This window comes from Hibiscus syriacus, unplaced genomic scaffold (genome assembly GCF_006381635.1).
Source record: "Hibiscus syriacus cultivar Baekdansim isolate YM2019G1 unplaced genomic scaffold, ASM638163v2 tig00111013_pilon, whole genome shotgun sequence".
NCBI lineage: Eukaryota > Viridiplantae > Streptophyta > Magnoliopsida > Malvales > Malvaceae > Hibiscus > Hibiscus syriacus.
The window spans coordinates 586974-602149 of NW_024062953.1; the positions used below are offsets into that span (position 1 = coordinate 586974).

A 15176-nucleotide genomic window follows, 5' to 3' on the forward strand; every position below is an offset into this window, starting at 1 on the left:
GAAATAAAACAAATTCCCACCACTATTTTTAATCTACTATTGCATGGAAATCATAAGAAGCGCGTGGGGACTTTGTATATAATAGGTCAAATTATGTTTTTAAGCCTTCTACTATATTCAAATTTGAAATTTAGGCTATTATATTTTAGTTTGACATTATTTGATCATTTACCTTTATAATGCATTATTTAATCAATAGTCAACAACGTTTTATACTTCGTTTAAATACTCGTATGATTTATCACAAGGAATGAATGAGATAAAGGTTTTCCCTTTTGTTGTTTCTTTGCTTTCTCTAGTCCTTTGCCTTTACGAGACCTTACTACCCACTACAGCAAAAGTGGCTTGTTGCGGCGTTTTTTTTATACTTATAGCGGCGTTTTAAGCGCCGTTAAACACCTGCGGCGTAAAGACAAACGCCGCTAAAAGCGTCGCTAAAAATAGCGCCGCTAAAGTTTGCGGCGTTTTTCAACAAAAAACGCCGCAATAGGTGACAACATATAGCGGCGAACGCCGCAAAAGGTATTGATATTTAGCGGCGTTTGGCAGAAAAACGCCTCAATAGGTGTTGATATTTAACGGCATTTGGCAAACAAACGCCGCAATAGGTGTTGATGTTTAGCGGCGTTTTCTTCACAAACGTCGCAAGAGATGTTGATTTTTACTGACGTTTTTCCTACTAACGCCGCAATATGTGTTGAGATTTAGCGGTGTTTTTATCAAAAACGCCACTAAATGTATGGTATATTGCAGCGTTTTTTGTTACAAACGCCGCTAAATAACACAGAATTTAAAAGTTCTAAAAATTATGCTTAATACCCCAAATCTGTTTTTTTAACCTGTTTCATTATCCAACAAACAAAACATCAATAACATCAAATCCAATATAATAAATAAAAGTTTTCATTAACGTAATATAAAAGTTAAGTTAAACACGGTTTAGTAACATTAACATAATGCTCATAACATAAATGAGGCTACGATGGTGGATTCTGAGGTTGCGTTTTTTGTATCATCAGCATCATATCATTGAGTCGTTTTTCAAATTCTTCACATCTCTGCTTATATATTACTTCTCTCTAGCTGCCACTGCTTCTCTCTGTGCTGCTGCTGCCTCTCTCTGTATTGCCACTGCTTCCGCTGCTGCTCTAGTTACTTCCGATGTTGCTCTCTCTGCTTCCCTTGCTTCATTTTCCGCTTTCAAGTTAGCCATTTGTTGATCCATCTCAGCCAACTTTTCTTTTAAACGACCAACTTCTAATTGGGAAGATCGAGACTGTGATGACATGCACTGTGATGAACTGGATCCAAAATATTTGGTGGGAGTAACGAATGATCCTTGACAGCGCACCCGACCATATCTTTCAGGACCCAAAACGTCATTAATAGCTTGGTTTTCAATGTCATCATCATTAACAATACCTTGACTCGAAGCAGTAGCATGATACTCTGCCCTTTTCTCCCTCAATTTTTCCTAATAATAAAGTGAATAATTAATTAAAATAAAAAATGTCATGGTACAAATATAAATAAAGTCAGGTAAATTTAAAACATCTACCCAATAAACGTACCATAATTTCTGCAGCGTCAGCAGTCATAGGAGTGACATCCTTCTTCGTATGTGTCATGTCGAAGAGTTAGATTCGACCAACTTTAGAACCAGATGTATTTTCATACAATGTACCATAATGTAATTACTATGAGTTAGTATGTACATGGAATACAAAAAAACTATTTTAATAATCTATAATACCTCCTCATGAGCTATACAAGCAAAGCTCTTCGATCCAGCCGTGTGCGTAAACTTTTGTTGTTGCCTGATAGCAACACCAACATGCTCTTGGTCCTACAATGTCAAACAACCACTTATAATGATGATTTAAATTTTGTTACAAGTATTTATGAAAAATACATCATACCTGTCCTTTTTGAGAACTCCAAAATCTGACTGCATCTTCCCATTAGTACCTGAGCATTCCTGGTGGGACTGTTTGCAACTTCTCTTCAAGGCTGAGATCATTCTTGAAGTATTTCTTCTTTAAGGAGCTCTTGTGGTCCCTCCATCTCTTCCCTAACGCTTGCTTCACATAATCGTTAGAGACCTCTAAAACAAATTTCTCCTATACAATAAATAAGTGTGCACCGTAAGTATAAATTAGTATTGAATTTATATAGAGTATCTATTATAATGACATTATTACCTTAACAAAATCCAACGCTTGATTTTTGTTACTATTAGGCATTTTGCGCCATGACTCATAATTGATCGGTAACAGATTCGCATTACGTCCAACTATGCCTAAATAACCTGCTAGAAGACGTGATTTTGGGCCAATAGGTTGACCGGCATCGTTTCTTGAAACTTTGACACGATGCCCAGGAGGAAGTTGGTATAATTCCTTTAAAGTTGTACATCCTCGAGTCTTGCGCGTTCCAGCATTTTCAACTATATAAGAAATTATTAAATGTCAGTTTTGAAAATGAACAAAGTAGTAAATAAAGTTTCGAAGATTACCTTGAATTTCTACTTCTTCAACAGTTTCAGGAACTTCGGAAGACTCAGGTGCATTCGTTTCCTCGTTATTTCTTTCTTCATGGTCTTCAGAAGCTCGAACAACCTGCAAATCAAATATTTTTCTCCTCGGCATTATATCTGTAATAAACAAACATGAGTAATAAAAAATGATTTAATTAATGAATACATTGAAAGACAACATGTTAAGGGTTATAACATTATAAATAAATAAATGAAGATATAAAATCGTACAACAGTCTTATGTAATGTCAGTTGTCATAAATATCTTCGTCAACGTCCTCCCGAACCCATTGAAATTGTGTTGTATTACTGATAGTTTTATCTAAGTTTTGTGGTAGTAGAGGTAAACACTCTGATCTTTTTTCAATGTCATCTCTACTTCCATCCCCGATGTCTATCAAGTCTCTGGGAGTATTTCGAAGCACAACATACCAACCGTCATCCATTGGATCGTGACAATAAAATACTTGTTTCACTTGAGAGGAAAATACATATAGTTCATCCATCAAACGTTGACCCGTGTGAATTAATCGAGAGAAATTCACCATTGAAGACCCGAATTTATCTCTTTTTATACATCTGTTTACATCAACCCAGTCACACCGAAACAACACAACCTTTCGTTTTCCATAATAATCTAACTCAATAATGTCCGTAAGATTTCCATAATAATCGACCTCTCCATCTTGCGAATTATTGTCCCTTACAGTAGCATAACTTGTAGTTGATGAGGTAACTTATACAACTTTTAAATTGATAAAATTGTATGGGAGCAAATGTATCACAGTTAATTTATAAAAATTATAACAAGAATTATATACAACTGCATACTATAGAACTAAATACTTACACATGTTTCATCAAATGTAGCATTTACATCTAAACAGACTCATGTTTCATTGTTACCGAGAGAGGCATTAAGAACTTAGAACGAAATATAAACCCAATTAACCCATTAACGAAGGGTTGAAGAAATAAAGAAAAAGAATAACACAAAAGGACAACCGACTTAAGTCGTAGTCAACAATTTCTCAGTGAAATACATACTATATCTCTGTGATTAATTATGATTGTTAGAAGTTAGAATTCCAAGGACAATCCACTTAAGTCTTAGTCAACTATGCGACACCAAGAATAATTTAATACATTTGACTTGACAATCTTAAAGCAACGTAAAAATACTTTACTTAATGAGTATCATGGACAAACCTGGAAAATGTTTATTATGATGCTATTTCGATGAACCAGAATAATATATGCATGTCACTAATACCTGTGCAACTCGATCAAACTCCAACAACAACAGTGATTTATGTAACTTTTTTTTTGCAAATTCTGACAACCATGCAAGCAAAGCAAGTGTACTGTAGCAAATAAACCACGATTACATATCATCATAAGGGAAAAGGAGGCTAATACGTTAAATGATTTAAAGAACCTAAACCAAAGAAGTGAGCACGAATACACGTCTTCACAAGTGAAGTGAAATGAATTAAGAGCCATTTATTGTGTACAACACAGTAGACATGTATTTGAAACAAAAACAGAACCATTTAGGGATCGTTAAGGATAGAAAAGATGGTTCTAACATAGTTCATACAAATTTTAGAAGACCCTCGTCTTGTGTCACTAACCATGTCGTTAACAGAACCAAAGATGGATCATTGATTAAGAGTTAACTGGACATTTCTTCTGACTCTTCATTTGTTTCACACCTCCTCTTTACTTGGATATTTAATAATTAATCGGAATTGTACCAATTGCACGTTCTTTAGGTTTTGAGGAGGACAATATATTATAATCCATAATTTCCATTCATACAAATATTTCCCCCAATGAATATGGAGATATGTTTGTTTATTTGTATAGGAGAAATTACCAACCAACCAAGGATGAACTAAGACATGGATGGATATAGTTGCCTCATTTGAAAATTTAAAATTATTATATATTTTGTATTTATATATTGATTTTATATTAAAAATATATTTTTACCCTCTATAATTTTACAAATTTCATCTTTCCTAAAAGTTTAAAAATTCTCCCCCTAACATAAAATCCTACATACATCCGTTCGTGCAACCAACTAGACGAACAGAGACAGAGCCAATTCCAACATAAGAGGGAAAATTAATCATAAAAAAATATGGGAGACAAAGTATAATTAATCATAGAAAATAAGGGGACAAAATCTGTAACGCACTGAATCTCGGGTTTGTAGTTGAACCTGAGGCCCATAAATTGAGCCAAATGACCCATTAAAATAGTTTGGACTTAATTAAGTTGAGAATGGGCTTGAGTTGGGCCCAAGAGATAGTGGTGATTTAAGGTAAAATAGAAAGTAGAGGGACTAAAAGTGCAATTTTACCCTTTGTTATTTTGAAAGCTAAAAACCCCTTCCCTATTATATGATTTCACATGACCACTCCCCTAATACACTAACCAAACACTCTTCCTCTTCCTTTCATCTTTTCTTTCTTCTTCCTTTCCAAGGTGAAGGTTTACGGATCTCAAGTTTAGTTTCGTTAAACCAAGGTAATAATATTAATCCTCACCCTTCAAGCTTCAATTTAAGTTCCATTTCTCAAGTTTTATACTTAGTTTCCAAAAATGGGTTTTATAGAGGTTTAAGAGAATCTATGGATTTTAGCTCGTTTTTAGTGTATTCAAGTTATAAGAAGTATTTTTAACTTTAACCCAACCACGTAGTTGATTTAGTAACTCATTTTCTTAACTTTGATTAGTGAAAGAAGTGGGAGAAAGCTCAAGAGAGAGGGGAAAAGAGAAATTGCCTATTGAGTGATTTGAGGACGTTTCTAGTAATCAAGAAATCAAGGTAACACATTCACAACTTCTTCATACCAATTATGGGACACTAGAAATGCATTATATCTTAAGAGTTGAGTGTGAATCATGTTTAGTAGTTTTCATGGTAGATTCTATGTTTAAGTGTTATAACATGTTTCAAAGCCTTATTTATGACCCCTAAACATCACGTAAAAGACTAATAATGATTGGGAATTAGTTTGAGTGCAAATTTTAAGCCCAAGTAGGGTAATTTCGAATAAAATGATGTAAGAACCCTAACTAGTAGGGATAAGGATCGTAATGATGAGGATAGAAATCGCAACAGAGACAAGACCAAAGAGAAAATCCCTGACCGGGATAGAGACAGGGAACATGGACAGGGTAAGGTGAAAACAACCGATAACCAGAAACTTTTGGATGCAAAACAATTAATTGATATGATTCCAAAGACCAAGGAGGAGCTATTTTCATATGAGATAAACTGGAATGTTTATGACCAGGTAAGCATCTTTTCACATGTCTTTTTTCAAACTGTTATTTTCAAACATTCTGTCCTCTAGTTAGGGCTAACTAGTTAAAATAGTGCATAATGTTAGCTTCAATTGCATTAGGCTTGTTCTTCCTTGGCATATATGGAACTAACATGAATATTGCAGTATCCATATTTCTCTTCTGCATTTGTTTGAAATAATCATCTTTGGGCAGATATCTTTTACCTTATAATTTTAGTTTAAACCCAATTATAAACTTGACACTAATTCTAAGTGGTACTTTGTGCAGCATGCACTGCATGAGAGAATGAGACCCTGGATTTCAAAGAAAATTATGGAGTTCTTGGGAGAAGAAGAGAAAACTCTGGTTGATTACATCGTATCGAGTACTCAGGAACATGTCAAGGCTTCCCAAATGCTGGAGCTACTGCAGTCTATATTAGATGAGGAGGCAGAGATGTTTGTGCTTAAGATGTGGAGGATGCTGATATTTGAAATTAAAAAAATGGAGACTGGTCTGGCTTTGCGTTCGAGATCCTGATCTAACATTGATGCCGTGCTGGCGGTTCATGTGTTGGTTTTAAGAAGTGTAGATGCGATAATTGGCAAAAGGGTTTTCGGCTGCGTCAGAAGGTAATAACAGAGGCGAAATCGAACCCATGAAGTAACCATTGGCAGCTTAGAAGGTTGTCATTGTCGATTTGAAGTGAGGGGGAGTTGGAATTTGTGGCCTGAAGGGGAAGTTATAGGCAATCAGGCGGACGAAACCAAGACAAGGATAGGCATCGATGTTATCCAGAATGTGATTGGTAAAGAGGATTGGATCATGTTTTTGGATCTCAAGGGGGAAATATCCAAGTTTTTTTCTTGTTTTGTCTCCCTAGTGTGTTGGGTATATATGATCCTAGGCCTAACTTTTATGGAGAAGAGGGAACCCAAAAGAATAATGCCCTTTCCTTGTCCTTGATACATGAGATATTTTTGTCTGTTTTGTTCATATAATCTACATAAAAAGTTGGAATTATTATTGATCTTCTTGTTCTCGTTATGGGATAATTATCATCATGTTTCTCATAACACCCCCATTAGAAAATGGTCGTTCAACTTCATCAAATGACATTGTTCTTGTTATTTTTTTACTGTCTCTTGGTGACAATTGCATAATAAAACCATATGAAAAGGTCACATTCATGAAACAATGAACTTTTAAGAGTTAACATACTATTGAAATAGCCCTAAGGGATCTCAATAAGAGAATCTAGGAATCCATTCATTAATTTCGATTCAATCATGAAGATTCTAAAAGAAAGACAAGGGCAATTCAACTAATCTGAGGGAATTTTGGGGGCCTTAGGGATAATAATATGAAAAGCTTCAGCTTCCTCTTTTGACACCAAGAGAACTAAGTACAAGTTGAATATGGTGGTTCGCTCATTTGAGTTATTGAAACAGAGACCTGTCATATATAAATCTCCACTCTATAGATATAGGGCCACAACTAGATGAACATATGATCTTTGGGTTCTTACATCATTTTATTTGGAATGATTAGTAAATCTTTGGGTTAGCAAATCTATATTAAGCGGTAATGGATTATAAGATGATTTTCCATGTTTATATTAAGAGGATTAAACCCTAACGAAGCAAAAAACAGAGACAAGAACGAAAATAAAGGAACCTGTGATGGTGCCGTGAACGACGGTGCCGTTCTTGAGCTCAATCGACACCATTTCATTGTTCAACTTCACCAAAAAACCTGCACATTGTTTTTCAAACCGAAGCCATTTTAAAGAGATCTAACAAGTTGTTTTTAATTTTTTACACGTAATTGTTACACACGAAGGGAAGATAAATTTCGCTAATCAAGAGTTGAGATTAAAGAGGGAAAGGGAAACTGACCTGACGAGCTTCATGTTGAGAAGAGAGAACAGAACTAGAGCATGAGGCAAAAGGCGAGAAACCTAAATCAAAGGAAGCGGGAAAGAGAGGGAGAGAAACGAACTCTGTTTGCTGCTTCTACCAGGCCTCGAAGTCGGAGGTGATTTAGGGCTCAATAATATTGCAGCGTTTATACATAAAACGCCACTAGATACAATAATATTACGGCGTTTATCAAAAAACGCCGTACCATTAATACTCAATAGCGGCGTTTGTACAAAAACGTCGCTAAATGACTACTCTTTTACGGCGTTTGTTGATAAAACACCACAATAAATAACTCTATACCGGCGTTTGTTCCAAAAACGCCGCTAAATTACTACTCTATTGCGGCATTTTTTGAAGAAACGCCGCTATATTATAATTTGGCGGCGTTTGGATTATAAACGCCGCTATATTTCAATATCTTGTGGCGTTTACTCTCCAAATGCCGCTAAAAACGCCGCTACAGAACACTTTTGTTGTAGTGATTATTGCGGCGTTTGTTAAAAAACGCCACTATTGATTAAAACTATTGCGGCGTTTTTGTAAAAACGCCACTATTGATTAACACTATTGCGGCGTTTGTATAAAAACGCCACTATTTATTATAACTATTGCGACGTTTTAAGAATAAATGCCACTATATGTGTAATCTATTGCGGCGTTTGTGGTATAAATGCCGCTAATTTACAGATCTATTGCGGCGTTTGTTGTAAAAACGCCGCTATATGTCAACTCTATTGCAGCGTTTTTACAACAAACGCCGCTAAAGTATCAATTTGTGGCGCTACGATTGTAAACGTTGCTATATGTTTAAATTTTATTGCGTTTTCTCTCCAAACGCCGCTAAAAACGCCGCTACATATCAATTTTGCTGTAGTGACCCTTCTTTCTTAAAGGTAGTGGTTTGTTAATTTTAGGGTTGTTGTGTTTTTTTTTTGTCTGTTTATTTGGTTTTTTTTTTTTGCGCTCAAGTTCTCATCTTCATATTGTTGTCTTTGCTTATGAATCATTGTTATATAAAGAGGATTTTAGAGGGTTTATATAAGGAAGGTTAAGGGGGCGTGAAGGTGATGGAAAGAGGCCGAAGATCTCGAGATTTGAAGATGTTTAAAGTTTGTTTCACGAGATAGTGATCTGGTTTAAAGTTAAGACAAGTATGCTTTTGTTAGATCTAGGATTAACATCTAAGCCTAGATAAAAACAGGTGTTTACATGGAAATCTTTTATGAATTTGATTTTTTTTTTTATATTTTGATGATGTGACACTATGAGATTATGTTATGGGTCAATCTAGGATTAACATCTAAGCCTAGATAAAAACAGGTGTTTACATGGAAATCTTTTATGAATTTGATTTTTTTTTATATATTTTGATGATGTGACACTATGAGATTATGTTATGGGTCAAAATATCATAGGATCAAATCATCGACAGATCTATAAATTAAAGAAGCTACAAGTAAATCAGTGTATATCAAGTAAAAACACAATGCTTAAATTAAAAAAAGAAAATCAGATTTTATAGATTAAAAGTTATCCTATTTTTATATCAGAAAAAATGTTTTTTTAAAAAAAAAAAATTTACTTCGAAATATAAAGACTAACCAACGTAGCTACAACTTTTTATGAATGTGAGGTAGCCACAATTGGAGTGATAATACTATTGTATGTTGACAAAAAAATATACCCAAGTTCAAGCGCTAATAACCCCGATCCCAAAATTTGTTATGATAAGAGAAAATCATAAGGACTAAATCTTTAATTTCAGTATATTAAGGGGACCAAAATCAAATTTTAACCTATTTAAGTATATTAATTGGGAGTGGGGACTGTTTGCCTTTTTTTATAACTATTTGTTTAAATAACGGGTAAAAGTACATAAATGGTCAATAAACTATGTTAAAATTACCATTTTGATCATTGAAGTTTCAGAAATTTTAACATAGCCATTAAACTTAAAAAACGATCACAAGTTGATCATTAAACTTTCCAAAATGATTATTAAATTATTATAAACTAGTTATTAAATGTATCATACTATTATAAAAGTATTTAAACTTATTAAAATTTATCACTCTTTTATAATATGAACTAACTATTTCATAATATTTCGATAAATTTAATGATTATCTTATAACTTTCGGAACTTTAATGGCTAAAAGATCATTTCATAATAGTTTAAAGACTATCTTGTGTACTTTACTCTTAAATTATTAATCTTGATTTATGGATAACAATTTTGAGCTCTTTATATACCTCTCTTCGTCCATTGCGTCCAAACAAAGATACATTCTTTGCTTCAAACTCTCTCAAGATTTACCCAAAGATTCTTACAGAACACAAAGAATATGGAAATGGAGACAAGTCCACCAGCTGTAGCAAAGAAGCTATGGAACATTGTACGGATAGTGTTCTTCATGTTAAAGACAGGGATATTAAAGAGCAAGATGATGGTCGGTCTCAAGAAAAGCAAATACAATGCCAGCAAAGCCATAAGCAACCTCGTCTTCCACCGCAAAGTTCACGACCATTTGTCTTCCTTGAGCTGTCGGTCCGACGACTCTCTCTCCTTCGTTTCGCCACGAGAGTACGAGTTCAGCTGCAGCAACACCCCGGCTTCCTACCACCACCACAAGCGCAAACACAACCACTACTACAAGTCGAATTACCGATACGAAGACGTTACGACTGTCGCCGCGGTGCAAAAGGTTCTGGAGATGTTGAACAACGAGGCCGCGGCGGAGGAGTCGCCGTCGCCGATGGTTTTGCCGGGGTTTGGACGGAGTCCGTTGGTGAGGCAACTGAGGGTGACGGACTCGCCGTTCCCGTTGAAGGATGACGGTGATAGTCAAGTGGATATGGCGGCGGAGGAGTTCATAAACAAGTTTTACAAAGATCTTAAGCTACAGAAACGGTCTGCCCTTGAATATCCTGCTCATAATAGATGGGGACGATGATGATGATGATGATGATGTTCTTCAAAGAGATAACCATATATATATGTGTATACACACCTTCTATTAGTTCATGTGAGAAATTTTTATCAACAAAGTTTGGTTACTTTTTTGTAATTTAATGATTAGGAAGGACTAAAAATGAAAATTATCCATTACTACTTACAAATAATTACTTTATCAAGTGATCAGGCTTGTTTGTATATAATTATTGAAATTTAATTTATTATTTAATTATTTTAAATTAATTTTTATAAATATTTCTTATGAAATTACATTTAATTAAAAATTTATTCATAAATTTAATATTTAATTTTTTAAATTTATTTAAAAGATTTAATTTCTTATTTTATTATATCAATCAATAATTCGTATATTTTATATTTGATATTAACTTTTTAAGGGTTATTATTTTAACGCAAAAGTTTTTTTTATTAGTTGTTTTAAATTTTTTATATTTATGGTTACGATAAAATGTGGTCATAATTATTTTTCTTTCTTTTCATTTAATTTTAGAATTTAATAATTTATTTTACAAAAAAATATAAATTCATTATATATATATATAAATATATACGCGTGGTGCGTGTGGAAAAAATATATAATTATATGAACATAAATTTGTGCCAAGAAATAACAATAACAATGTACGTGTGTTAATCACAAATTCAATTACTCAATAAATAAATGTTAAAAAATTATATTTAAATACTTAAAAACCCATATATCTAAATAACCTATGGGGTTGTAAAACTCACATTGGGTTTTCAAGTCTTTGAATATAATACTTTAAATATGTATTTATTAAATTATTTAACATAAGATAAATATATGCATGTCGATTAGGGATGGCAATAGGTCGGGTCGGGTCGGGTTTTTGAGCCACCCGATCCGACCCGAGAAGAAAGGGTTTTTCACCCGTGACCCGACCCGACCCGACGAAATTAAGGTTTCACCCGACCCGACCCGACCCGAATATATGACTTAGAAACCCGACCCGACCCGACCCGAAATAATAAAAAAAAATTTATTCAATGAAAACAGTGACTTAATTGAAAAAAATTATATATGGAGGGACATTATTGTAATTATCCCTAAATGTATGGGATAAAATTATATATATTTTTCGGGTCGGGTCGGGTCGGATTTTTTCACCCTAAACCCGGCCCGACCCGACCCGAACAGTACATTTTAAAAAAACCCGACCCGACCCGAAATTTTTTTAAAAAAATCCGACCCGATCAGGTCGGGTCGGGTCGGATCGGAACCTGTCGGATTCGGGTTGAGTTGCCATCCCTAATGTCGATGCTAACGTCTAACTCATGCCCATACTCACGTGTCTTTAATAAGCACCGTACATGCATGTATTCGTGTTTGTTGCTGTCACATAAGAAAAAGACAACTTTATTCTATGTGACAAAAATAGTGTTAAATTGAGAAATAAACTACTATGGAGGATAGAATGAAACATTATTTTTAAATGGGATATATTTAGCTTAGAAATTCATTTTGAATAGTATAATAAAATAAATGTTTGGGTTAACTACATATTTAGTCATCCACTTATTCTTACAGTTTTGTTTTGGTCTTTCAATTATTTTTTAAATCATATTTAACGTTATGTTTTGGTTCAATTTCGGTCTCACACAGTTAAAAATTATCGGTGATATTGACGTGTCAACATAATATAATACCACATTGTCATTGAAAATATAAGAAATAGTCATGTCAATAATTCTGTTTATTTTTTAACGGCAAGTGATCAAAATGGAACCAAAACGTAATATTATGTATAATTTTGAAAAAAATTATTTGAGTGACTAAAATGGAACTGCTAGATAAAATGAGTGATTAAATGTGTTGTTTATCCTATATATTTTTATTAAAAAACTTTGGAAGTATATAAATTATAATTTAAAATGATATTTTGTATTTAAACGATGAAATTATAAAAAAATAGAAAATCATGTTTTAAAAAAGTTATATGAATGTCTTGTCCATTAATAAACCTCAAATGTTTATCAATAGGAAGGTTATCATCTGAGGCAGACTAATATGTGGTTAAAAAATATATGATTATAGGTGACCGATTAAAAGTGCTACCGATAATATTATATGTTTTCACCGAAAATATTATTTGTGTTGGTATAATAATAGTAATAATCGAGAATATTATTTTCGTATGTAAAATGCGTCAAAAAATAATGATTTTAACATAACCAGTTAATTACTATAAATATTATTAACCATAATAACATAACAGGTAGCGTTTATGTAACGTAATAGGTAGCACATTTTTAAAGTTGATGCGGACTTTAGAAATCCGACGATAACAAAATAAGTTAATTACTTGATTTGTTATCAATATTATCAACATATTAGGTAGCGCTTAAAATGTTACTAAAGTCTAAGCTGATAGATCCTTAGAAATCCGACGATAAAAAAATAAATTAATTACTGGAAACATTATAAACCATAATAACATAGCAAGCATCGCTTATTTAATGTAATAGGTAGCATCTTTTTAAAGCTGATGGAGCATTAGAAATCTGACAATAATAAAATAGGTTAATTATTTAATTTGTTATCAATATTATCAACATATTAGATAGAGCCTAAAATAGTATCAAAGTTTAAGCTAATAGGGCATTAGAAATCTGACGATAACAAAATATGTTAATTACTTATTTTGTTATTAGAATTATCAACATATTAAGTAGCGCCTAAAATATTAGCAAAATTTAAGCTGATGGGGCATTCGAAATCTCACGACAACAAAATAAGTTAATTTCTTATTTTATTATAAATAAATATTAATGTATTAAGTTGTGCCCAATAATATTATTTTGAATAAAGAAGTAGGTTACAATTTAGAATATTAAGTAGTGTTTAATGATATCAGTATAATTTAATATATTATGTACCTATGACAATTATTTTTAAAATAAATGTCGATCCTACTATAATCTGATGGTTGATACTTCAACAAATATCAATACTTTTAGAGTAAGTATGTGTACATTATTATTATGGATACATTATTATTAACCTTTAGAGTATCTATATTTTTAGAGTAAGTATCCATACTTTCGAATTTTAAAAAAATATTTCAAACTGTTAAGTTGTATATATATTTACTGTTTACATTACTGTTGAAACAGTGTCCATACTTTTAGAGTAAGTATAGATACATTATTATTAACATTTAGAGTATTTATACTTTTAGAGTAAGTATCCATACTTTCGAATTTTAAAAAAAATATTTCAAACGGTTAAGTTGTATATATTTTATCGTTTACATTATTATTAATCTTTAAACAAATCCGTAACTAGTTTAATGTTATAGATATCGCTTATTTCACGTTATCGGTAGCACCTATTTAATTTAATAGGTATCACCTATTTTATTTTACCGTTTACATTACTAGTAACCATTAAACAAACCGGTAGGTATTTTAACATAATTAGGTAGCGTCTATTTTCTTTTACCATTTACATTATTATTAACCTTTAAATAAACCAGTAGCTATTTTAACGTAATAGTTAACGCTTATTTAACGTAATAAGTAGCTCTTATTTAACATAATAAGTAACACCTATTTTATTTTACCGTTTACATTATTATTAACTTTTAAACAAACATGTAAATATTTTAACGTAATAAGTAGCACCTATTTTATTTTACTGCTTACATTATTAGTAACATTCAAATAAACCGATAGGTAGTTTAATATAATAAGTAGTGCCTATTTTATTTTAACCGATTAAGTTTTAAATATAAGTATCGATACATACAGTATAGGTGTAGATAGTTTTTAGGACAATAGTTGAATATAGCTTATTGCCGAAACATTATCCATACTTTTAGAATAAATATTGATACAGAAACTATGCAATTTATGTTTCAAATTTTTTTAATAGTTTTTTATATTTTCCACCTACAACATTAATTTAATAATTTCATTTACACAAAAAAATACTAGATTATTTATATTTTTTATAAAATATTAATTAGAATTTAAATTTAACAATTTAGTTAAAATAGATAATAATAAATATGTAATATCTATGTTTACTATTTTTAATTTAATAATAATATATATTGTAACATAAAAATAAGTTATTAGACGTTTATAATTTATTAAATTAATATCTTAAAACTCATAAAAAATAATCCTAAATTAATATTTTCTATAATAAAATAAATATAAATACTTATATATAAATATATTGATACCTATCGATAAATAAAATTTACCTGTTATCAAATATTTTAATAATTTTTTATATTTTCCACCTATAATATTATAAATATGTTAACATTTATGATAACATTTTACTAAATTTATTAATTATTTTATTAAATTTTCAATCAGACAAACCCCTCTAAAGAAGTAATCGTTTTTACAGAAAAAAAAGGATCAATTATTAAAAACGCCAAATAAAAAAATTTAAAATTTTGAT

The 15176-nt window shown here is 31.9% G+C and overlaps 2 protein-coding genes across 2 annotated transcripts; both read left to right on the forward strand.

The window, feature by feature from the left end:
- The first annotated feature begins 5629 nt into the window (after positions 1-5629).
- LOC120150018 (RNA-binding protein 25-like) lies at positions 5630-6387 on the forward strand. The gene is made up of 2 exons (XM_039162713.1): positions 5630-5844; positions 6125-6387. The coding sequence occupies exons 1-2, from the start codon at positions 5782-5784 to the stop codon at positions 6374-6376; spliced, it is 315 nt and encodes a 104-aa protein (XP_039018644.1). The 5' UTR covers positions 5630-5781; the 3' UTR covers positions 6377-6387.
- Positions 6388-10112: 3725 nt separating this feature from the next.
- Positions 10113-10715, forward strand: LOC120149967. Its single transcript, XM_039162680.1, has one exon. The coding sequence runs from the start codon at positions 10113-10115 to the stop codon at positions 10713-10715; it is 603 nt and encodes a 200-aa protein (XP_039018611.1).
- Positions 10716-15176: the final 4461 nt, after the last annotated feature.

Coding starts and splice junctions, on each gene's coding strand:
- LOC120150018 (XM_039162713.1), top strand. CDS start 5,782: ATGATTCCAAAGACCAAGGAGGAGCTATTTTCATATGAGATAAACTGG. Junction 5,845..6,124: donor ACTGGAATGTTTATGACCAG/GTAAGCATCTTT, acceptor TACTTTGTGCAG/CATGCACTGCATGAGAGAAT.
- LOC120149967 (XM_039162680.1), top strand. CDS start 10,113: ATGGAGACAAGTCCACCAGCTGTAGCAAAGAAGCTATGGAACATTGTA.